We start from the raw sequence: 24,741 nt of genomic DNA on the forward strand, positions 1-24,741 counted from the left end.
GGTGGCTGTAGAAGGCAAACTGGTGAAAAACCATAAAGCAACAGGTGATCTCAAAAGGTGCCTTGAACTCTTACGTGGAGCAGGAGTTATTTTAAGTTCTAATAAACTTTTCCTGCGGTTTTAAATAAAGGGCAGAAATTTCTTAGCTGAATTAACAGTGACATCCAGCAATTAAGGTGGTAGATGCTAAAGCCATTGGCTTTCTGACCACCTGAGGAAAGGGAATTCATGAAATAACAGATGCGTCTTACCAAAAAAGCCTGGCAAATGGAGCTGCGTTTGCCCTTCTGGAGGATATAGAAGTTTGGAAATAAAAGCAGCAAGAAGGGAGGGAGGGAAGGAGCATGTGAGTGTTGGCTTACACCAAAGAAAATGAAGCTATTGCTGAGGCTAAATCAAACCAGCAGTTACTTGCTGGTATTTTCCAGGGTAAAATAAGCAAAAGCTCCTTTACTCCCAGCGGTGGTATTCACCGTATAAGTCACTTTCTAGTACAAACAAGTCCTGTGTGTGTGAACGCTGATCAAAGCCCTGTCGTGCTGCGTGGCCTGGGCCCACGGGCGGCGGGTGGGAGGCTTCCAGCTGGCGGGCTGCCCCCGCAGCTGCCGGCAGCCAGAGGCCTGCTCTGCTGCAGCAGAGGGCAGAAACCAGGCTGCCGGGACCCTGGGGAGATGCCACCTGGTTGATGCACTCCCCGGAAGGCTCAAACAACGATTGGGACCTTCCGTTCTTACCTGCGTTTCCAAATATGGGGAACCAGGAGCCTTGGAAATGAAATACTGTGCTGCCGCTGCTGTGTCCTTCTTGGAGCAAGTAACTCTCTCATGGAGACGTGTCTCCACCGGTAGTTCTTCTGATCTTACACCGTCTCCTGCGATACAGCATACGTGCTCTCCCAAGGCGCAGCAACTTACAGAGCATTAGAGGATAGAAGTTCTCCATAGATTGTTAGTTGCTTCTAAATACTTTATTCTTAAAAAAAACAAACCAGCTATTCAACACAGAATGATACGGGGTTGGAAGGGACCACTGGAGATCATCTAGCCCACCTACAGCAGGCTGCACAGGAACATGTCCAGGCAGCTTTTGAATGTCTCCAGAGATGGAGACTCCATCACCTCCCTGGGCAGCCTGTTCCAGTGCTCTGCCACCCTCAAAAGTGAAGATGTTCTGTGCTGGGCTGCAGGACCACGAGTAATTAAGAGCATTAGGGAACACTCAGAAAGCTTTGTTTTGCTGAGGACTGGACGGCTACAGGAGACATTAACATCAGGAGAAGAGTAACAGCTACTTGTAACCACACTTAATGAAAGAGGAGCTGACTTCTATTTTTATCCACTTAAAAAATTCCACACTAAATTTAAAGATGGCTACACAACTTTAGCTTTTCCAGCTTGACATAAACGATCTCTACTTCATTATTTTTCACCGCTTTATGGTGGTGAAAAACTCTAATATAACATTATTATGAGGAATGTTTCTAATTGGTTCTTCCACCTAAAATATCCAGTGACTGGTATGGGGTGTAGTGTCTGGTACCAGCACAGGACTTGGATCCAGCCACCAAAGCTGCGAATCCCGATTTTTGCTATGAGAAGTAGCACCTCTATTCCAAGTGGAGCTTGTGTCCTGGTGGGCACCTAAGCGTCACACAGCAGCCACTCACTAGCCCCCAGCGGGATGGGGGAGAGAATCAGAAGGGTCAAAGACCCAAAACTCACCGGTTGAGAGACAGACAGTTTAGTAATTGGGAAAAAAAGCAAAACAACCCCAACAACCAACCACAAAAACCCCAAACAGAAAATTCCAAGATGATACAAAAGAACCCCCCAGTTGCTCAGCTCCAGCTGACCAACACCCAGCCAGTCCCTGAACAACAGCAGCCTTCCCCCAGCAAACTTCCACCAACATTATGGCTGAGCACGACACAATATGGGCTGGGACATCCCTCTGATCACTTGGGGGACAGCTGTCCCACCGGTGTCCCCTCCCAACCTCTTACCCACTCGCTGGCGGGGTGGGGTGAGAAGCCCTGCTCAGCAGTAACTAAACCATCTCTCCCTTAGCAACACAAATCCATCAGGAACCCGAAGCACAGCACCAGCACCTCCATACCAGCTACTACAACGAAATCCCAGCCAAATCCAGTACAACCTTCATGAGAGGGGTATTGGGGCTACACAGTAGCCTCACCCTCAGCAAAGGAGAAAATCCTACACAGGACCTTGTCTGGTCTTCTCCAATACAGGGCATTTGCTCCTCTCATACCTGCAATGGTTTTATTGCTGATTTTCACCCCAGCTGCTTGTGTTGTCCCTCAGCTCACCCAGGGAGGTTACGGAGCTTTCCAGAACCGCTCCAGCCTTGGCAGAGAGCACTGAACCTCCACGCTCCTTTCCTTCCTTCTTCTCTTTATTCTTTCAAGCGTATCCGCACACCAATAAGTGCTAGGAATAAGTTTTGTTCTCAGGAACTCTTACAGGGACGAAGAAAATAAATTCCTCCAGCACAACATCTGGTTCCTTCCACCAATGCTCCTGCTCTCCCTTCCCCAGGAGCCCCATCGAGGCTGCCCACAAGACCAAGGACAACTTCTGACACTGATAAGACATTAATCTGAAGTGTAAGTTTGTTTCTACAGGAAGCAAGACTAAAAGCCAGGTTTTTTCCTTAAATTAAGGGATTGGCATAATAGTTTACTTACATCACAGCAAGCAGACATCACAAAAGGTTAAATGGGAACATTCAACATAATGACAAGTATTAAATGGAAAACCAGTTACCTATCGCTCATTACTGGGAATTAAACCTTTCCCAGAAGTAGCACTTATAAAAAAATTCAAAAGGCTCCTTAGTTCATGAGTAAAATTTAATCCATAGAACAGAAAAGTCAGGTTAAGCTAGGGACAACCTAACAAGCTTTTTAAAGACCTTCCTTACCTATGAGCTAATCTAAAAAAATCCAAAAATACTGGCTGATGGGTCAGGCTCAAAGAATCACAGTAAGTTGGGGTCACATCAGGCTGGTGGCCAGTCACCAGTGGGGTTCCCCAGGCCTCAGTTTTAGGGCCAATGCTCTTTAATATTTTTATAAATTACACAGACACAGGAGTTAAATGTACATGAAGTAAGTTTGCCAATGATACTGAATAAGGAGGAGCCGTGGACTCCCTCGAAGAGTCCTTGCTGAGAGATCTAGACAGACTGGAGAGCTGGGCAACCACCAACAGTATGAAGTTCAACAAAAGCAAGTGCCAGGTTCTCCACCTGGGACGGGGTAATCCTGTTTATACCTACAAACTGGGGGACAAGCGGCTGGAGAGCAGCCCCATGAAAAGAGATCTGGGGGTTTGGGTTGATGGGAAGTTGAACATGAGGCAACAGCGTGCCCTGGCAGCCAAAAGGGCCAACCATGTCCGGGGTGCATCAAGCACAGCATCGCTGGCTGGTTGAAGGTGATTGTCCTGCCCCACACCACTGTGTGCAGTTTTGGGTGCCTCAATACAAGAAGGAGATCAAACTATTGGAGTGTGTCCAGAGAAGGGTGACCAAGATGGTGAAAGTTTTTGAGGGCAAGACTTACGAGGAGCGGTTGAGGTCACTTGGCTTGTTCAGCCTGGAGAAGAGAAGGTTGAGGGATGACCTCATTGCAGTCACTGCCTTCTTCACAGGGGTCAGAGGGACCGGAGGTGCTGATCTCCTCTCTCTGGTGACCAGCAACAGGACACAAGAAAATAGAAAAGCTGTGCCAGGGTAAGTTCAGGTTGGACATCAGGAACAGGTTCTTCACCGAGAGGGTGGTCAGTCAGTGGAACAGGCTCCCCAGGGAACTGGTCACGGCCCAAAGCTTGGCAGAGTTCACGGAGGATCTGCACAATGCTCTTACCTATATAATTTAGTTTTAGGCAGTCCTGTGAGAAGCAGGGAGTTAGACTCAATGGTCCTTATTATGGGTCCCTTCCAACTTGAGATATACCCCTTTCCAACTCTGATTGCAAGCTTAGGCCTTACTTCACAGAAAAACACTTGAAAAATCAGATACTTTTATCATAGCAAATTTAATCAGTCTTCTAACAAAGGAGAATTCCTAATAAACTGTACAGTTACAATGAACATTTTTAATCAAAAATATATTAAGCATGATCTCAGTATTATTTTCATTAGCATTTCTAACCCAGAAGCAGAAACTCTGATGTGGCAGCCTGAAGGCCCTCGGCCCGTGGGCGCGTGGGGAACCGCTGTAGCGCCCCAGGGAAGCCTTTGCCCGTGGTTTCATGACTGATCCCAGTGAAACAGGCTGTTGCCAGAAGGGGTGGGTCAGGTCTAGCTGCTGGTTGCCACAACAGGCTCCCTCTCTCCCCCTCTCTCCCTCTCCAAATTAGCATCCTGTAGCATCCCTGAGCTGCTTCCCACCCCCTCTGCAGCCCACACAATCCCAGGAGCCAACAAGGTAAGCAGGAGGTCATCTCCTTCCAGTAACGTGAACTCTCAGGAAGCAACAAAAGCCAACTGCAAAACCACACCCTACTGACATTAGAACTAATCAGGCATTTCAGGAATCTGATGTAACACATATTTAATATACCATAGTTCATATTTGCATGTGTAAGATGCTGCGATACATACAGTGCCTTGTACATGCAAAATGAGGGCTATTTCATTTAGTTTTCTGCAAACCATCCTGATGGAATCTGAGAAGAAGCAGAATCTTGGTAAGGGGTTTGAATGCACCAACCTTTTCATTTCAAAATACTGTGGACTTTGGAAGCAGCAAGCTTTACTCAATAGTCCTTTTGCAGAGTTTCACATGTTTCTAAATGCAAATGTATACAAAACAATCATGCCTATACTTACCTCTTTGTGGTTATGACTCAAATTATCCCTTTCCTAAAACATTCGTAAAAAACATTCACAATTAAATATAAAGCTGTACACAATCCAATAGTCAGGATACCGCCAACGAGTCCTAAATATCTTTCATCTCTGAAAAGCAATCATGAAGCACGGGCAGCTTCTCAGCTCTCCTCCACTATGTTCCCCAACTATGAGTCGCTCCGTCAGGTCCAAAAATGACATTATGCAGCAATGTCACCAAGGTTGGAAACAATGATGAATTTGGGGCCTTTGGGCTCAATTTCATGTTACACCTAATTCAAAGAAACTTGGATTTCATAAAGATCCAGTCCTGCTTGCTTTCCTTGCCCCACTTTGCCACCTCAAAATCCCAGCTCCTTCTTGATGTTGGATGTAAAGGTTACACGCAGCCTCTTAATTATCAAAACTGATGGATGAAAAGTGGTGGGAAGGGGTAAGGGGAGAGAGGCAGAGAGTAAGAGAAGGGACCTTTCCCTGCTCAGTGGCTGCCGGCAGTTACACTCTGTTAAGGTATAGTTAAAAACGTAACAAAGGAATCATTTAGTTGCAAATATTAACAAAAAATGAAATTAATCCCACATAATACTGCTCACTAGCAATGACTCATGATATGGAAAACATCACAATTTAGAAGGCATTTGTAGAACCTACATTTTGAGCAAAAATACAGCATTTCGAGTTGCTCTGGTAGTCAGGGACTAGAGGTAACCCCTAGTGGGATTTTACAGAATGAATCTGAAGTTTACAATTAAACTAGAATAAATAATTTAAATCTTTTAAATTGCGAACAATTTTCTGCAAGTCTTCCCTTCCTATTGCATATATGAAAACAAGACATATTTCTGCATAAGTTGAGGAATGAAGAGCTGCTTCTTGTTATTTTAATAAAAAATACAAGTATTTGAAGTTACACTTATAAACATCGAAACATAAGTGTACGTACATCAGCCTGAACGTTTTTTTCCTAGGTAACCATGGAAAAGTTTCAAAAATAGCTTGTCACTTTACAGCATTTTTGAAAAGAAACATCCTTTCAAAGGAATATACGCCAACAAGTACAGGTAGAAGAATACAAATGGGGAGACCACAGTGAGCCAGATGCGGCCACCTGAGCTACTACAAAGGAGCACGGGCCTTGGGTTCCAATCTCCAGCAGGATCTTCTCTTTCCCCGCAACAAAAAAACAGAGCAGATTTATGTATTATGGCATAGGCAATGCAGAGGATCTAAAAGCACACGCTTGTCCTTAGTATGAGCCCTCCTTGTAGGATTCTGATAGGTCTTGATGGGCAGCATCATACTGAGCAATGAAATTTTTGAGTTCTTCAATGCATCTCTCACCTATTTCATGCAAATTCTGCCTCAGGGCAAACTGAATGGACTTCTCTAGTGACGGATCTTTATCAATCAGCATCTTCACTACCATGCCAAAGGTTTCACAGTCTTGTCTGTAGACCTAGAAACAACACATTTTAGAAAAAGATTAAACACACAGCTCTTTACGTTAGTTCATAGCTCACTGAGTTAGGTGCTGCTGCAGACCCAAACCAAACAAAGAATATCAGATTTAAGGCAAGTTTCAACTGTAAGAGGCATTTGCCTCTTCCTCTCCTCTGACCTGTGCTAATATAAATGTAAATAGTTCAGAACTATCTGGACACAAAATATAATTCTTATTGGAAGAAATGCCTTAAAAAGAGCTACCAAGTTCCTCTTGCAGCAATATTTAATGAATAATGGCAAAGTGCAAATGCTAAACCAGATTTTCATTGCAAACATATGTAAAATTGATTATGTCACATCTAGCAGCCTCAATCTTTATACAATAAAAGCACCAATAACTTAGTTTGTAATCTTTCCTAATACTTGAAATACAAGTTGTGTTTAAGTAATTTCATGAATGATGTTTGTTTGTTGGATATCTGTATCTCAGAGAAGTCCTTGACAAATATGTCTTGAATTAGTTTGACTGAATTGGTGATTCAGCCACTAAGGATAAGAGAAATCCTGGTTTATATGAACCCGTCTGACCTCGTACAGTCAGGAATGAAGAGTCTGCAAGTCAGTTGTGCACCACAGTTCAGTTGTAGCCTACATCTGAGTAGGCTCTAAGGTGGCTTTCAAAGTGAGTCAGTGGCCTTTCAAACCTTTTTTTTTTTTTTTTTTTTCAGATTCCAACTAAGGTTATTAATCTAAACACCCATCAAAAAAGGAACTTGTCAAAGTCTCCCAGCTGCCAGACACAGTTCATTTGCACACCTCTTAGGCCAATTTCCATGTAGAAAATGCACTGGCTTTCTGAATGAAGATAAGTCAGTTTTGTACCTCTGTACATTTTTTTAGGATTAAAAAAAAAAAAGCTAAAATGTTGATATCCCCCGAAGTATGATTATCTTTTAGTATTGTGTGCTTCTGTTAGAAATTGTTTTGTTACAGAAATGTGTGACCCCCTCTTCCCACATTTATCTGTTTTGTGGACACAAGTGATACAACTGTATAATGCCCAAAGCAAACCAAAAACCCCCAAACAGCAGCATCCCTGAGGATAACTCAAGAATATTCACGTCAGAGAAGCAGCAAAAAAAAGCCCAAAACATTCTGCACACAAATTAAACTATTCTCAGAAACACAATGATTTAACACGATACTTTAAATAAAGCCAGTTCTTAAATGTTTGGTAGTATATTCTATACTAGTAGGTTAAAACGAGACCTACTTTTCAAACACTGGTTGGCAAATAACTGAAAGCCTTTTGGAAGAAACTGATTTGCAATAGAGATTAAGAAGTCAAAGAGTAGAGTTCAGTCCAAGCCAAACTGAAGCAAAACACCTTAAGCGTGGAAATGGAGCGCACGTGGCATTTTTTTGCTGAGAGGGGGTTTGTTTCCTGCTTTGTATGTTTAGTTCTTTGGTAGTAAAATACCAGCATGAAACCCAGACTCTCAGAGTTCATGTTCCACAGCAAGTGAAACACGGTACTTGCTCAGAGAACTTCAAACAGAGCAAAATTGGGTTTCTTTTTCTTTTTTTTTCTTTTTTTTTTTTTCTGACTCTTTCCAAGGCAAAAGCTCAGGAAGAATTGCTGTCTCTGATTAGCCAGATGACAGACAGATGGTATTTCACTTTGGATAACTCCTGCCTTTCAAGTACTTGCAGCGTGCTTGCTAGCACCTTCACAGAATCGTTTCTGAAAGGTTTTTTTCTCCCCAGAGCCATTATGTATCAGGGGAAATAGTTGAAAAAAATTTTTTTTTCCTTATTACATGTCTATTTGTCCTATTTTATCACCTTTGAAGTGGTCAGACCAAGGATGTGTGAATGATCTTCCCCAGGTGAACAAAGCTGGTAGAGGATGCTGTGCAACACCGGCACCAACGAAACCCTGACCCTAACAGAGAACACAGACACATCACCCCGTCTTCTGCACGGGGAGGCACCCAAAGCTACAGCTAAAGGAAATGCTCTACTTTTAATTGGTCTTCAAATTAATGGCAAATAGCGCTATCTGCTATTTCTCTCACACACCACAAAGAACTAACCCAGATGAAATTCTCTGACCCTTCGCATATAAATATTGGCTCAATCTAAGCACATTTTTCTACAAAACTTTCACAAAAGAAGACTTGGAGGAGCCTCAAGAGCCATCGTTGTTGCTGCATCTGGAGTCAGAAGTCACTTGGCTGTCACAACAATCTGGAAACTAAACATTTTCATACATGAGGTGAACGTTTTCAATCCTTCCTGACAACAGACTTTTCAGAAAAAAAATAAAATAGAATTGACCTAAAATAGGGGAAGAGGGCGAAGGTGGAGCAGGAAGGCAGTTCTACCAACAGAAAACAAAGGAAACGGCTCAGCTCCTCTAACAACAATTGAGCAATTTTCCCTCCCCAAGGCTTCTGCCCCAGCTGCTAATGCTGATCCTCCCGATGCAATCCGCCTCCTCCTCCTCAATTGTGCTGCTAAACCTATTTGTATAGCTGCGACGTAAATTGCATCACCGAGATGATCCCTTTTAAAATTACTTCCCCCCCCAATTAAAATGATTCAGTCAGGCAATTCTAAAACCAGATGCATCAGCACAACTGAAGGAACCGTGAGCCATACTCGTCAAGTGGAAATAACTTCATAAACCAGTTTATATCCAAAGCCAGTGCACAACTACCAATCCTAGAAGTTACTACGCTTTGCTGAAGGGAGTAGAGACTATCAATTACAGAAGAGCATCAATTACATCTTAATCAACTATTTGAAAAAACATACAATCAATGATTTGAAAAAAATTGTGAAAGCACTCAAAGCTCTTGAAAAAAAGGAGATGGTGGCATGGCATGTTAAAAATCCACAGATTCTCCACAGAAGAGGTGGCAGCTATTTCTAGAAAATCAGCAGAGAAAGCGATGCTTAAGGAAGAAAGAAAACCACAGAAAAGATTCCAAACAAGCAAAAAAGCTCTCTGTTGGGAAAGAATTCTGGAAGAACTTGTGACCCAACAAGGTTTGAAAATATCCCTAGCTTTAAAATTCCAGCTGATATTGATTTTGAGCTCAGACCACGGAAAGCTCATCTGTAAACATCTGGAACTAAAAACTGAAAATGATTCCATGTGTGGAGAAAGAAGAAATAATGCTTTTATATTGAAAAACAAGAAAGGGAATGATACAAACGACATGATTATTCTGTCTGATATATACATCAGGTAATCCTGAAAACAGCTAAAGCCATAGGGTGATCATTTACCAAAGCCATAGCATGCTTTTATTCTCTGACCTAAGCTACAGCACCAGCATAATGGAAAGAACGTGTAACACTTTAGTAAGCAGATGAAGGAGAAGCAGAAACAGCTGTTCTATTCCCAGATATATAAATATATTTATATTTAGTTTATATACACACAATATATATATAGTCTTGGTTTTCCTACAAATGAGAAGTATATAGGCTGAAATCAGGTTGCCTTTGAAGAATTTTCCAAAATCAGCACATCTGGCATCTGTGAGGTCAAAGGATCACAAATATGCCTACTTTTGTATTACTCATGGCATTTTTGCTCTTTTTATTCTTACATGATAATAGCATAGAAGCTCTAGCTGAGGTCAGCTCTTCCCTGTGCCAGTCTCTGTGCACGCATTTAGGCTTTGTCTACACACAAATCTAAAAGTGTGATGCACCTGCAACATATTAGTGAACACTTCTCATATATTTGAGAAAACTAAACCAAAACTTGCACTTAGAACTGTTTAAATATAGCCAATAGACATTTACTTCCAGATCTAGCTGCAGTAGAACAGATTTTAGTCCCTCAGGTTGGAGGTGATCACACCCTAGAACTCACCAGGTACAATAAAACTTCTGAGAACTCCCTAATCTGCATCTCTGCAAGTTTTCACAGCTCAAGGTGCCATCAACAGTGACATAAATTATAATGTATGACACTGACATGGAAGAGATGAAGGATGCCATGTGCTCTTCTCCCAGCTCAGCTTTGGGACATTAAACTCTGACGGGGAGGAAAAAGGGGCAGAAGCAAGCACGTCAGGACTGCTCATTTCTTAGATGGCTGTATCCCTCCTCCAATTACAATCTAAAACTGGTCTTGGCTTAAACCAAAGAAAACATATTGAATTGCTCAGCTGATGGGTGGAAAACACCATCACCTAAACTTTGTTGTCCATCTGAATTCTGGATGAAATTATACTCAACTAAGGAATACCTTGGTGACATGTCTACTACTCACTGACAAAGCCCAGATCACTTCCTCTCTCTGCCTAGCACAGCCTCATGTTCTTCTCCAAAACTGTTCCAGTGTTTGTTGCCCATGTATTTTGCATAACAGAACTGTTGGACAACACCAACAGTAATGAGAAAAAAACATAGAAATTAAGATGTCCTCCCCTGAAAGTGACTAGAGTCTGCAGAAAAGTCAAAAACTTTGTCATCCTGGTCTCAAAATCTTGTATACCTGGCCAAAAAGCAGCTTCATTTCAACAGCAAAAGTAGACCCAATATTCAAAGAAACAGTTAAGTTAAAATGGAGATACTTGCAACACTTATCTCAAATCATAGTGGTTTCCTCAACCTAGATCTACAGTCTGTGCAAAGAAAGGTTTTTTAACCTCTCAAGGTTCTCTCAGAACAGCTAAAACTACAGCTTCTGCTCTAAGCAGCCTTTGAAGAAGAGGAAAACGAGAGAAGTTCCCTGATAATTGGAAAACTCTCAGGAAGTCTGGTCCCACCAGGCTACAAGCTAGACTCTGTACCTCCCACATCCACAGCTGGTAGAAAGCACAAATGAGTAGCAAACGGGAGGTATAAGTTTATCTTCTCCATCTCAGAAAGGACTCAACTGAATCTTCACTTCCTATTTCTGGGAGACTTGTTCTGTTGAATGTGCTTTATTTTATATAAAGGTAGGCAAAATTAACTATCTCCTCCAGCTATGGTTTTGAATGAATATGACTGTGGCATCTTTTTTGAATGCTTTTGGCTTTCTAAGCATTCAAGAGGCAAGAGCCTCTGGAATAGCAATCATCGAGAGACTTGGCCATGCAAGGCTTGTGCAGCTTTATGCAAGAAATGGGCAAATTATTTCAACACAGAAGGTGGTACTTCTGCTCAAACACACAAGCAGCACCATCAGCCACGAGGACCACATCCATTAAGTGGATCTGACGATTTAGCAAGTGAAGTTGATGCCCATGATTTAATCTGTAATTTCCAAACCCTTGCTCTTTTTCATCACAATCTTTCCTGCATTTTTTTGAGTGTTCTTTTCGTTCCATACTTTCACAGATTCATCTAACTCTCTCTCACCTCCACCAGCATTCTTTCTCCACAGCAACACCATGCAACTTCAGGCTCCCTGAGCAGCTCTGCACCATATGTACACAGTCATATACCACCAGTACTCATCTGCAGAGACGTCTGTTCTCAGCTCCTCATCCAGAAGACCAAAGACCCTCAAGGCTCAGTTCAAACAGGGGAAGGAGTTTGGGTTGCGGCTCAGAAACCACGTTCAACAGCCTGCAACCCTTAGATCCTAACTCACCCTTGAGAAGATCCAACATGCCCAGCAATCACAATCTTCTATCTGTGATTCACGCAAATATTTATTTAGTATATTATCTTTCAGAAGGTAGAAACTTTCCAGTTACTAAGGGCACATTTCCCACAAGTATCAAATCCCCCGTGCAAGGAAGAAAGCAGCAACATGCTCACTGGTAGCTGCTTGATTTCTGACAAAGGCAGAGCTTGAACTTGCAGAGCATGAGTTTGAAATCCATACCGTATCCCCTCCGGACACCCCATGAATGAAAGAGCAAACTGCCTGAAATCTCTCCTGCTTCACTGAAGCCCCAGGGCTCCTCCACACCAGGCGGAGGCAACAGCTTTCGTTCCCCCAGCTAAAACCCTACAGCCAGGCTGGTATAGCCCTCTGGTGGTACAAGCCAGCTTCTCATTTCCCCTCCTCAGTAGACCTCAAATAAACCTGACAAAGCACTCCTCTGTTAACGCAGCCACATCTATGCCAGGTTTTCTGGCACGGGTAGATAGACTGAGGTATAATTTTTCTTACATTCCTAACTGAGAGCTATGCTAAAAGATTTTGTAATGTAGACCTCGCTCTGAGCTGACTGCACACACAGTAAGATTTTGCATTGTAACTGTGCATATAAACTCTAGCAAATTGGGAAACTATTATAAATTCAACGGCTCCAGTATTGCTGGTATCAAAGTATTTTCACTGCCAAAGACATTTTTTAAAAGGAATTATTACCTCTCCCCAAATCACTACTTTTTAATTTATTTACATACTATCTTGGATTATTCTCAACCATGCAAATTAGACTTTATTAGCCTACCCGATATTTACTCTCCTCAAATACAATAAGCTAATCCTCTACTGAAAGAGTACAGAGGAATTTTCATCACTGCAGCGGCAATGTAATTGTGCTGTTATGTTTATGAGTGCAATATATAAATTCATAGCTCCACAGTGCAAAGAATGCTCAAAACTGTCATTAAACCGCTAGCAGACAATTCCCATGATCAAGACATTTAAAATTGGTTTTCAACCAAGATGAACTCTTTTTCACGGTTACAAAAAGCTGAATTAATGTACAACAAATTTAATGCTTAGTTACAAGAGCGGTATACAATTTTTAATTATAAAATATCAACAAGTGTACTCTAGTCCTTTCTTAAAAACACACTAACGATTTTGCCTTGAATCTATGTAATAATTTCTGCACCCATTAATCAATGTGTTTATAGACCAATTAGATATTCATTGAAATGCAAATTGGGGGAAACAAGTTATTTAATCTACTATATAATAATGAACAATTTCATGTTAATTTGCTACTTACTGAAGATATGCAAAATATTAAAGTTATTTGCACTTAAATGCAGTTCTGCCTTCCTTTCTGCTGAAAGTTTCAACTGCCTGGTCTGACAGGTTTAATCGGCTTTCAGAATGTAAGCCCACCCTTTTTGGCATCTAAATACCTGACCAAAGTCCCTCGTGGGACCTGCTGGAGGTCCCTCCTGCGGAATCGATGCTGATGCAGCCATCGTTTTAAAAGAAGGGTGAATTGAGATCTAAGCTCTGCCTTCCCCTCGAGGAAGAACTGGGATTGCCAACGCGGGGAATGGGCACCGGGAGCCGCAGAACCTCAGAGGGAGCCCCTGGGAGAAGCGGCTGAGACCACCCAGCTCTGAACTCCCCAGCAGCCGGTCCCTGCTCCCCGCACGGGGCCACGGTGCTGCTCTTCATCTGGCCCTACGGCATCTTGGCTTCTAGGAGATGGCATCTCCTGCCCGCGTTTTTTATTTGTTCATTTGATTAAGCCAATTTGAAAGAGGGAGATGCAGCGTAAAATAATGCCACTGCAAGGCTTCCCGCTTCATTATAAAGTGGACATCTAGTATGAAAAGAGATGAAAAGTGCTCTGTGAGAGTGGGGGAGAGGATGTCTATGTCTACAGCAACTGAGTTTACATTCTGTTGAGTTTACACCTATGTTTTAAGGCTGAAAACCCCGAAGAATTGGCTTGGGTCCTGAGATACCACTCTGGTCTTTTCCATGCACTGGGAAGAGAACGTACAGGCCAAATTATTTACTTGCATGATATCATGATCTCCAGTTTAAGCTCAAGACATCATCTGGATACTCCCTTGCTTCATACCCTGTCCCTCTGCAGTGACAGTGAAGCCTGGGCTTTGCACAGGCTGGAGCCCACTGGAGCTGAGGGGCAGCCGCTGCCTGGCTACGGTGTGCAGGGACTGTGGGAGACTGTTTTATCTGTCATGGTTTAACCCAAATCCAAAGCGTAGCCTCATTCTAGCTACTATGAAGAAAATTAACTCTGTCCCAGCCAAAACCAGCACAGCATGACAGGTGAGCAGAGCCAAAAATAATAAAAAGCAATTAAAAAGACAAGTCCTCAACAGCGGCAGTAAGTGTTCGCAGCTCCAATGACACGAGGATACATCTGTAGAGCAAGACTAGAGAGTTCTGAACAATCACAGCCAAAGCCAGCCAAGCTGGTGCCATTTAGAAATCTGTTCATATGGACTATTGAACTGTCTCAGCTCTCCTTTAAGTCAAAGTGAAGAGGGAAAGCATCACATACAAAGTATGTGCACAGTGCAAGATAAACCTTAAGCTGCTATGACTTGTACTCCTTGGCAATTAAATTAAAATCTGGAAAGTTCAGCAACAGAGTTTTCATTTAGGGAAATGTGTTTCCAAATAGTTCTCCATTGCTTTAAAATTACTACAAAACAAGTTTTCAATAAGAAGCAAGAACTTTACTTTAAATATATTGCTAGGAAATCCATATATTTACTTTAATAATTTTTAATACTACAGTGGGGAACATTAAGCGAATGTTTAAATGAACAAGAATTGATACACAACAAAAATGTACATGACGATACACTCCATTTAACATTACATTTTGGCAAGAGCAAGCGCATTATTACTTCTTCAAGAAATGTCTTGCTCAGTCAAGCAGAAGTAGCTCCCATGTGGGAGAGCGAGGACTATTATGTTACATGGTTTTACTGGAGATAATTCTTTACTAAACCAATCAGACCACATAATAACAGCATTCTAACACCAACTACAGGTCCTTGGAGACCAGTTTGTGTGTGGCCCAGATTTCATAGGCTTCTCTACAACAGATGTGTTGGATGAGGGTAGTGTTACTTCATATATTAACCTGTGTGTTCCTTAGGTAAAACAGCAGTATTCGTTTAAGTTCTACCTCTTACACGCTCTTCTCATAGAAAAAGTGTGCCTTCTGCAAACAGATGATAAATCTGAATTCAAATAATCCATTGCAACTGCAATCCAACAGTTTCTTAACTTCACTAGAAGTACTGATAGTCTTAAAGATCGATCAACGACACCTTTTCAGCACACGTATAAGAACACCCAGCTATAAGTTTAAGAATGCCCAGCTAGAAACAAACAACTGTGAAGTTAAATCCAAAAACTATCTGAAAGAGCAACTACTTACACATCTATAAATTTCCCTTTAATCTATAATGATCTTCAAGTCTAGAAAATGCATTTTCATAGGACCATAAATGAAAATAAAAAAAAAATAAATCCCAAAAGCCCTCCTCTCTGACAGACGCTAAAAAAATTTCCCATTACTTGAAATGCACCAGTTCAGGATTAAACAGGAAATAATCAGCTTTATGCCAAAGGAAGGACCTCGCCCTGCAACTTTTTATTTATAAAATACTGAATTGATGGAAAGCTATTTCCTAAATCTGCCCCATGGTAAACTTATTGCTCCATCCAAAACAGGAAGGGTGAAGTTTATCTACAAAAGACTCTGTCTATGTCAATTCTCTTGTTAAAATGCTTTAATAGCTTTCAGTTATGTCCACTGACCATAAAGGAAAGTGATACGCATTTAAACTTCATCAGAATGGTCTTTATATTAACGGCAACAGTTGCATGACAAACCAATCTTCCTCGTCATAAAAAATGCATAAATATTTTTCTATGGAAAGTGCAGTAGTTTAAAATCCACATATATGGGCTGTGCTGCAGTCAAGATCAGCAGGAATATATGAGATTTCACCAAAAAGTGACTTGTGGCAATTTAGATAACACAAGCCTTCACACTTTCCATTTCAACAAATACCCTCAGCTACAAATATCCTCAGACTCAACATTCTGCACTAAAAGAATTTTTGTCAATGCGCAAGACAAAATTTTATCCTGAGGTGCAGATCACCTATATTTTCTTCAGTGGCACAACATAAAATACGCAAGAGAAGAAAACAAAAACCTAAGTCTTCCTTTTCCAATTAAAAGCAATTCCCAGCAGATCAGTTGCACGATTAACTGGCAGCAGCGCTGTTATTGTAAACTCAATGCTAGTGGATCAATGAGTTTAAGAACCAGCCCTTAAACGAGAAGGCGTTCTCACCATCACCGTCTAAAGAGCAACTTCTTTTATATTTCTTTAGCGGGTAAAAAATAAATGCTAAAGCAGGTTTGGATACGCATGCCAAAGGCTAGGTTTTTTTAATCACATGTGCAGCATAAAGAAAATACTCCACAAAATAAGTCAAGTACTGTACGTAACGGACAACTTTTCAGAAAGGAAAAGCAACAGCTGCAAGAAGAAAAACAATTACTTAGATTACCAACATTTTATTACTTAGTTTATGTTAAACCTTAAGGTTTCTGAAAGTTTAGAATTACTTCACACATTATATTGGCCTCACAAATCAGTTTTATTAGTGCCTCAATAATGGATCAAATCTTTTTCATGTCCAAGACATGGTCCTGTCTCTACCCTCTAAATAGTCACTCTCATCATTTACTTGAAGTACTCCCTTCAAATATAAAAAATAAAGGGAAAATAAATTAAGGCCATGTTTTTGAAGACTCTGTAAGCTTTCCCTAGCTTGTGGATGGATATCTTTTTCCATATGCAGCTGTGATGGCTGAAATGACTATTCCCTCTTCCCAGCTGTCACCATCCTCATGCCAGAAACCATCACCCCCCTTGTTTGTGTGAGCCAGTAATACACAGGACTCAGTAATACACAGGATTCATGTTTTAGGCAAAATCAGCCTGATCGGGTCACATGCTAGCACATCAGTTGGGCTGCGGGGAGGAATCACCTGTTTGGGGTGAGAAGGTGACAAGCAGCTGTGGATGACATCTCAAGAGGACATTAATCTGTGGCCTTACTGTATGTCCAGTCTCTTTGAGCTCATCCGGGACCACACATAGAACTGCTACCAAACCCAGACAAAGCACACAGCATCTGTGTGCAAACGTTTGCTTGTATTAGCACATGTCTTCAGTCAAATATAAAATACATAAAGAAACAGAATATAAAGGTAGCACAATGGCTGGGAGTAGAACAGGTCAGAAAAGCTGTATGATGAAACCTCATTTCTTATAGAAAAATATATTCATTCCTTCTGTATTTTTAGCATTGAACACCCAACCTATCTCTCAAAAATTTGTTCCCACAATTCTAGCTATTTCCAGTTCAATTTAGAAGCAGAAATCCAATCCAAAAAATTGGTAAAAATAGAAACCATGTCTCTCCCCAAAGAGAAAGCCACAAGGAGTAGAGATTGTCTTTTATGGTTAGTAAATCATAAGTCTTAGGGCAGTGATTACCAATTGTGGTTCCAAGGGACGTAGCAGGGGTTCTGCATTTACTCAGTGGATACACCACTGACTGTATCCCACAGTACTTGGAATTAGTTATTCAATAAGTTTGGGTTACAGGTCGTAAGTAGTATTGAGGAATCACAGCAACTAGCTTGTTCAAAAAAAGCTTGGGAATCCGTGGTTGCTTTTTTTCATTGTGAACTATTTTTCCATGTGAAAAACACACCTATTTTGTACTTTAAATGATCTTCAGAGACTAAGAACATTGGCTTTCTATTTCCTCGCTACAAGCCTTTATTAATGAGATAGTTAAGCAACACTGCAGCATTTCAGCACAAGAACTGTTACCGATCAAACTCATTAAAGGAATGTCTGCCTTGTTAAACCCAGTGTCACTGAACATTTTCCAGAGGTTGTCTGATGGGGTGAACTGACAGAGGACAGATTTGGAACAAACTTGGCAAGATATGTGAATGCACACATGACTTTTTGAAGTGTTCACTTGTCTTCAGATTCTGGCATCCACTGAAAAGCTTTGATTCTTTTTGAGTCTGGCTTCAGTCAGTTCTTATAAAAAGTGTTACGACCAATTGAAGAAAAATGGGACCATCAAATAGCATTTTGTATTGGTTTGGTTTTTTTGAGAAGGATTTTGAGAGCTTTAGCTCTGTATTTTTCAGAGAGCATAGAGCAGCCTTCTGTGACCGCTGTCAACTATAAACTGTGAAAATGGCACAATGCAACAAATTCACTAAGTCAAAAAACTATTTCTAGTACTCAAGAGAAAACTTCCACAAGGATGCTAGAGCTCTAGACTCAGCCCTCTTGGATTTACTTCATAAAATATCCTATTTACTCTAACCATAAAACAGGGAGGCTGATTATGGCACCACTATTTGTTTACTAGTAATGATGGTAAAGTGTCATGTAAATTAACAAGTCAATAAACAAATTAAAGCCTCAACAAATTATCAGATTGCCAGCAACTCACTCAGCTTCCTGAAGGTTAAAGATTTGTTGAGTATTACCAGCAGCGTTATGAACTGTGGCCACTTCAGAGACACAGCACGTTCTGTCTCTGGTGTAGAACTTCCCTCTGGCAAATCACAGAGACAACTGAAGGCCAGGGGCAGGGGTCAACCCTTCAACCAAACACTTCATACAATTTCAAATTACCACCACCGTGATGATTTGAAGATATCCTCAAATAATTAGGAGATCTGTTAATACCTGCAAATATACTTACTTTGCCACGTTAATCTTATCTTTAGAGTTAAATAGACTATTGTTTCAATCGTCTAAAAATAATTCACTTTGGTAAGTAATTTTAAGTCAAGCAGCTAAAATCTGGGGAAAGAACAAGCTAATAAGGAGGTAATACAAAAGACAGTCTAAACTAGATAATGAAACTGGAAACCACAGAACTATATATGAAAGTATTTCTTGGATAAAATATGCTGTTACAATATAAATCAACTTTTTTATGCTGTATCTCAAAGCAGAATAATAGCTGCTGCTGATAAAGTCTACTGATGCCGGATTGATACAGTATGTTTTGGATAAGAGCAGCATGGAAAGAGAGCAGTGAAGTCTCTTTTGATAAGCAGAACTAAACAGTTTACTGCCTAAGATAAAAATAGGTTGCTAAAGGTCAAACACTTTATTGCAATAGCCAAAAGAAACAGTACCATGCCATTTACCTTTTAACCTTACTTCATACAAGATTACCATGTGCTTTCAAAGATACAGAATAGACAGGGGTTATTCGTACAAACATATCCTGAAAAATAAGGCATTCCTCTCTTCATGCAGCCTTCCAGAACTTTTTTTTTTTTTTTTAAACAAAACAGTTCATGCTAATAAAGATCTGGCTGAACTACACTGTCTGGAAACAGAATTAAATGTGGAAAAAAATTATTTAGAATAGAGTAAGCCAAATTAAATAAAAAAACCACAATGAAAATGAATTATATTTTCTCATTTAATTTAGAAATTCCAATGGGCTTTTTGTTTTTTAAAATCACTTAAGGGCATAAAATTTGCAAACTTTCTAATTTCAAATCAGCAGGTAATACATTTTTTTATTTCAAGGATTAGTATCCACAAAGAATTGATTTACATATTAAACAAAGGATTATTCCATTTATTTATTTATTTAAGAGAGTAGCATGGACTATGTAGGATTATAACAGTGTTTCATAAAAAAAAGAACAAGAAAAAGTTGCCTTCTGCAGGGTAAGTCAACAGCTTACACTCTTAATGAAAAAAAATGACTAACACTTTCCATTTGTTGGCTGTAACGCACTGAAACCAGATCTTACAACTGTTGCCTAGTTTTAATACGATCCATTGACCCGCTTCATCTTACCTCAACTTAGTATTAACCTCTTTTTCACTTGTTCACCTCTTCTCTTTGTCCTCCTCAGTTCTTCATTGCTCAGCAAACTACGCTGTGGACGAAGCCAAATCACTCTTCCTATTTGAAGGACCCTGCCTTGGCCAATACACACATAATAAAAGAACCACTACTACCTCTGACCACCTTCACTTCTGCCACCACAGTTTTATGAGTCTTCCCCATTCCCTTGGCAAGTCTTCACTCAAGCTCCCATATAACCTAGCTCTCTGAAAAATCAGAAATTCATTGAAAAAATATTTCACGTCTCCTGAATTCTCTAAGCATCTTCGTGTATCACCTCGTGGCATAAATGTATTTACATTTCATGCCTTTCTATCAAACACAAAAAACATAAACAAAAGGTATATTTCATAACTAAATGGAAACACTACTTAAAGAACAGAAACAAACACTGCCTACTGTTACATTACAGACACGTGCACAGGTTCTTTCAGTATATAATATATATATATAAACTACAGGAGCTTTAAGGAATACAGTAAAAAGCTACCTGCTTACACGCTACACATAGAGGCTGAGCAATTCATGCTGAAATGAACTGCAATCATACCAACGGAAGCTTCACTGAATTTTTAGAGTTGGAAGGGACCAAAGAAGGGGACTCCACAACCTCCCTGGGCAGCCTGTTCCAGGGCTCTGTCACCCTTACTATGAAGAAGTTTCTCCTCATATTTGAGTGGAACCTCTTATGTTCCAACTTGTGCCCGTTGCCCCTCGTCCTCTCGGTGGGAACCACTGAAAAGAGTCTGGTTCCCTCCTCCTTCAACCCACCCTTGAGATACTTGTAAGCATTAATAAGGTCCCCCCTCAGCCTTCTCTTCTCCAGACTAAAGAGTCCCAGCTCTCTCAGTCTTTCTTCATAAAGGAGATGCTCCAAACCTTGAATCATCTTGAATCTTGAAGCTTATACCCTTATCTGCATAAAACCTTACCTGACATGAGACACTGAGTACTGAAACTCAATTAACATGTTAAATGACCTTGTCTCTTTTACAGCGGACAAAACTAAGCTCAGCACTTCACCCCTAAAAGACCTCTGTGTATCTTAATACAAATTTTCAGCAACCTGCACATATGTTTTTCAGAAATACACGTATTTTGTTTCTCCCATCAAAACAATGGAAGTATTTGGTTCAATCTAAACGAACAAGAAGGGAATAATCTTCACAGTAGATGAGATACTTCTATTTGAAGTATCACTGCTCTGGCTGCTTACCGTGACACAAGTAACACCTACACAGATTAAAAGGCTCCAGAGACAAATCACGATAACGATACCTGCTTTTCTTGGTTGCAAAAAGCCTCTCCCACTTAAAATAGAAAGAAACACTCCTAAAACAGAGGGTTTTTGCTAACTTATCTGGGTCACGACAGACCGTATAATTTAAATTCAAGATTTTTTTGACCACCTCCCCATTCCCCAAATACTGTCTGACAAATTGTCACACACCAAGAATGCATTCAACTAATTTTTTTAAAGTCTGTCTTATCAAATCACATATAAATTCACAATTTTACAATAATCTCATCTGGATTCGGTATGTTAATGACTCCATACTACAACCATTTTACTGTCTGTTTACTAGTGTACAGATGATAATTGTCACATTTGGAATGCAGATTTAATTCCCAATCCAAAAGGGGATTGCAAGAATAACAAGAACAATAATTTTGTTGTATGTATTATGAAACATTTCACTGTGTTATTAAAAGCATCTATCACTTATACGTGGGCTCAAGAAACCAATGGCCTACACCAAATCAAGGGTGAGTCAGAGAGCTTTCCAGAGCTCAGAGTTAAACATTTGGGTATCCTGTTACTAGAAAATCAAAGGGGAAAAAAAAAGCATTAACTGACCTCAGTGAAACAGGAAACAGAATCTTAAGAATTTATCTTTGCTTCCGATTGTAGCAAAAACATAGTTACAAGAAAACATCCTTTAACAGCAATGTGAGAAAAAAGAAAATTGTACAGTGAGCTATAGTTATGCCTAATAGTGAATTTGAGAAAAACTACAAAAAGCGTTTAAAAATTAATCAGGGCATTTCTAAGTTATGTCAGACCTACCCTTGGGTAAGCAGACAATCAGTTTCATCAAAAACTCATTTCTACATTAAGAAATTATTTATATTGTTTTCATTTTTAGCCAGTGAGAAATGTAGTACAGTGAACCAAGCGGACAACAGAACCATCACCAGTGACTGACATGTTTATCAAATTATCAAATTCTTCAGTGAGCGACTGCAGGTACTGGATGCAGGAACGCTGCATTTCCTGCCTGACCATTGTAGCTTCCTACAGATGCCTCGAGGGCATCCAGAGGGGAAGACACCAGCCTGGAAGCACCTGACAGCTCCCCACTTGTTTCTGGCACCAGAAATAGCAACGAGTTTTTTTGCATGATGTAGCGTCTCCACCCTCCAGCCAGGGAGAAACTCCACTGCATTTGCCCGTGGGCTTCAGAGCTTCTGTGGAATTAATTCCCATCTCCACCCATGTTCCTCTTGTTCCCCATCTCATTCTTTTCCCCACCCTCTTGGCTGCAGTTCCTGATCTTGGCACAAATATTTATCTTTTTTTTTCTCAACTGCAAGTCCAGTCCCACCCTCGTTCATTGCTTCCCACACTCCCGATTCCCAACCCTACCTCTCCTGTCACCACAAATCCTTTCATCTCTTCCAGATTTCCTCCACCCTCCAATTCAGAGGTCAACTCATTCCTCAGCTAGACATAGTTCCACTCCGCTTCTTCCTCAGAAGCTCTTGCATCCCTTTGCCCCTGCCTTCTGGATGCTCTCTTGCATCCAGTCCTCCTCCTGTCCCTCCCTTTGGCATGGCCCACCGCTCTCCATAGAGAAGGAATCTTCCTGTTAAAGTTCCTAACTTGAGATTCACACGCCTTCCTACACTGGTTTCTCTCCTTTCAACTGTGTGAAAGCCCCTGAACTTTTGTTGGGGGTGGGTGGAGGGGTGCACCGGTCATTGCCAAGAGCCGTACAGGGTACAGTCTCCATCCCCATGCTGGAAGAGCTATGGGCAAGACTGCCCCACCAGTAGAAGTCATCTAACTACGGGTTTCAAGGAGGCTGCATCCAGCTCACAGGTTCTCCCAAATGAACAAAGAGACTTTTTTATCTTAAACCACAAAAGAATCTTTGCTGCACCTTCCTGTTCAGTGGCAGGGAGCAGAGGCATTCAAAAGGGCATTCAGCTTTACTTCACAGTGAGCTGTGGTGTGGCTCGGTGAGGAGCTCCTCGGTGTGGGAGCATTTCTCTATAATTGCATGCTTCCAGATCTTCATCACATTAGCTGACAGGGAATAAATACACAAACCATTCAGAAATCTTTTGATCTTCTTTTTCCTAAAAGTGCAGATATTTCAATGAACCGTAAGAGCTTAGAATTTTAATTAACAAGGACCATTTAGTTCAAAAAACTGAGCTATTTCACTACCAGAAATACTGGTTATTGTGACTGCTCTTTCCTCTCAGGTTCTACTCAAGTTTAGTGGCTGGAGCAGATGGGTACCAGCTTGGTTCACAACTAGATAAAAGTTTGGTGCCAAGAGGCCAGCTGGAAGAGGCTGCAATGAGGGTTCTACTGATGCACTGGTGCTCCCAAATGAGTAAATTCTCCACACCATGTAGAACGAAGGCTACTTAAGTTAGAAGATGGTGAGGTGTACTAAAGGGAGAAGAGAGTTCTGGTCATGGCAGCTTGCAATAAAAATCAAATAAATAGTTTTCAAAGTTCTATCTTCCCTAGAACAAAACAGAAACGTTACTATGCAAATGCCAAAAACTGCCAAAAGCTATCGCTTTCTATAGGTTTCTGCCTGATACTTAAATAATTTTGAGTGCCTAAGGCAGTGCTCTCAAGATACTAAATGTTCAGAGATGCCAGCGGCTTGACACACAAACACAGTGTGGGTACTCACCTATGGCAGCAGACACATTTAAGGAATAACTGGTTAAATTAATATCTGCAAACTTTTCATTCTTTTTCCTGATCTGATGCACAGCCAGGCCCCACAAGACTACTGTGCCAGCACAGGGATGTAATTTCTTAAACTATGGTTGCCACCAAACTCTTTGTAACATGCAGCTGAGGTATGCCATGGTACAAGTTACTTTTTTGTTTTGCTTTTTAAATCAACTGCAGTACCTGCTTCAGGGGACTTTCCAGTGTCTAGTGAGATGCAATCACACTATAGACTAGCAGTTGCTGCTACTGCCTACTTTCATAAAGCTTGTAACAACTAATCATCTGAGTTTATGCCTATATTGAATTTAGTTGAAACCCGACAATAGAGTCAAGAGATACACATCAGAGATACCCTGTGATTGCATAAACTAGTTTCTCCAGAAAGCCAACTTAAAAAAAAAAGTAATAAACCGGGCAAATTTCCAGTTGAAGATGATCACTGAAAACTTTGTGTCAGCATACCCTAATCTATCCTGATTTTGTATTTAAACATGCTTATGTGGAGATTTTTTATTTAGGTAGCACCTAAAATGTTCATATATAAATTATCTACTATACTAAGTTGGTGAACTGCTTGTGGGGAATAATTATGGTCAAGTAAGTACATACAGTACCCACATAAGCACAACATTTCATGTTGCAATGAAATCAAGTGTTTAAGCTATCCGGGAGGCAGGAGAGGGGGAAAGAATGCTAGCAGCCAATTAAACCATGGAGAAACAGTATCAAACCTATCTAGTAAAGGTTATTAGTGTCATTCAGAGAGATACTGGAAGTTCAATAGTTCAAAAAATTAACAG

The 24,741-nt window shown here is 40.7% G+C and overlaps 1 protein-coding gene across 4 annotated transcripts in view; it reads right to left on the bottom strand.

Moving 5' to 3' along the window:
• Positions 1 to 4,039: 4,039 nt before the first annotated feature.
• Positions 4,040 to 24,741, bottom strand: part of PPHLN1 (periphilin 1) — a 70,924-nt gene continuing 50,222 nt past the window's right edge. For all 4 annotated transcript variants that reach the window (XM_014964243.1, XM_014964242.1, XM_014964245.1 and 1 more), the window contains one exon: positions 4,040 to 6,331. In XM_014964243.1, the coding sequence (XP_014819729.1) occupies positions 6,122 to 6,331 (210 nt within the window). In that variant the 3' untranslated portion in view covers positions 4,040 to 6,121. The remainder of the gene's footprint in view (positions 6,332 to 24,741) is intronic.

This window comes from Calidris pugnax, unplaced genomic scaffold (genome assembly GCF_001431845.1).
Source record: "Calidris pugnax isolate Ruff unplaced genomic scaffold, ASM143184v1 scaffold44, whole genome shotgun sequence".
Taxonomy (NCBI): Eukaryota; Metazoa; Chordata; class Aves; order Charadriiformes; family Scolopacidae; genus Calidris; species Calidris pugnax.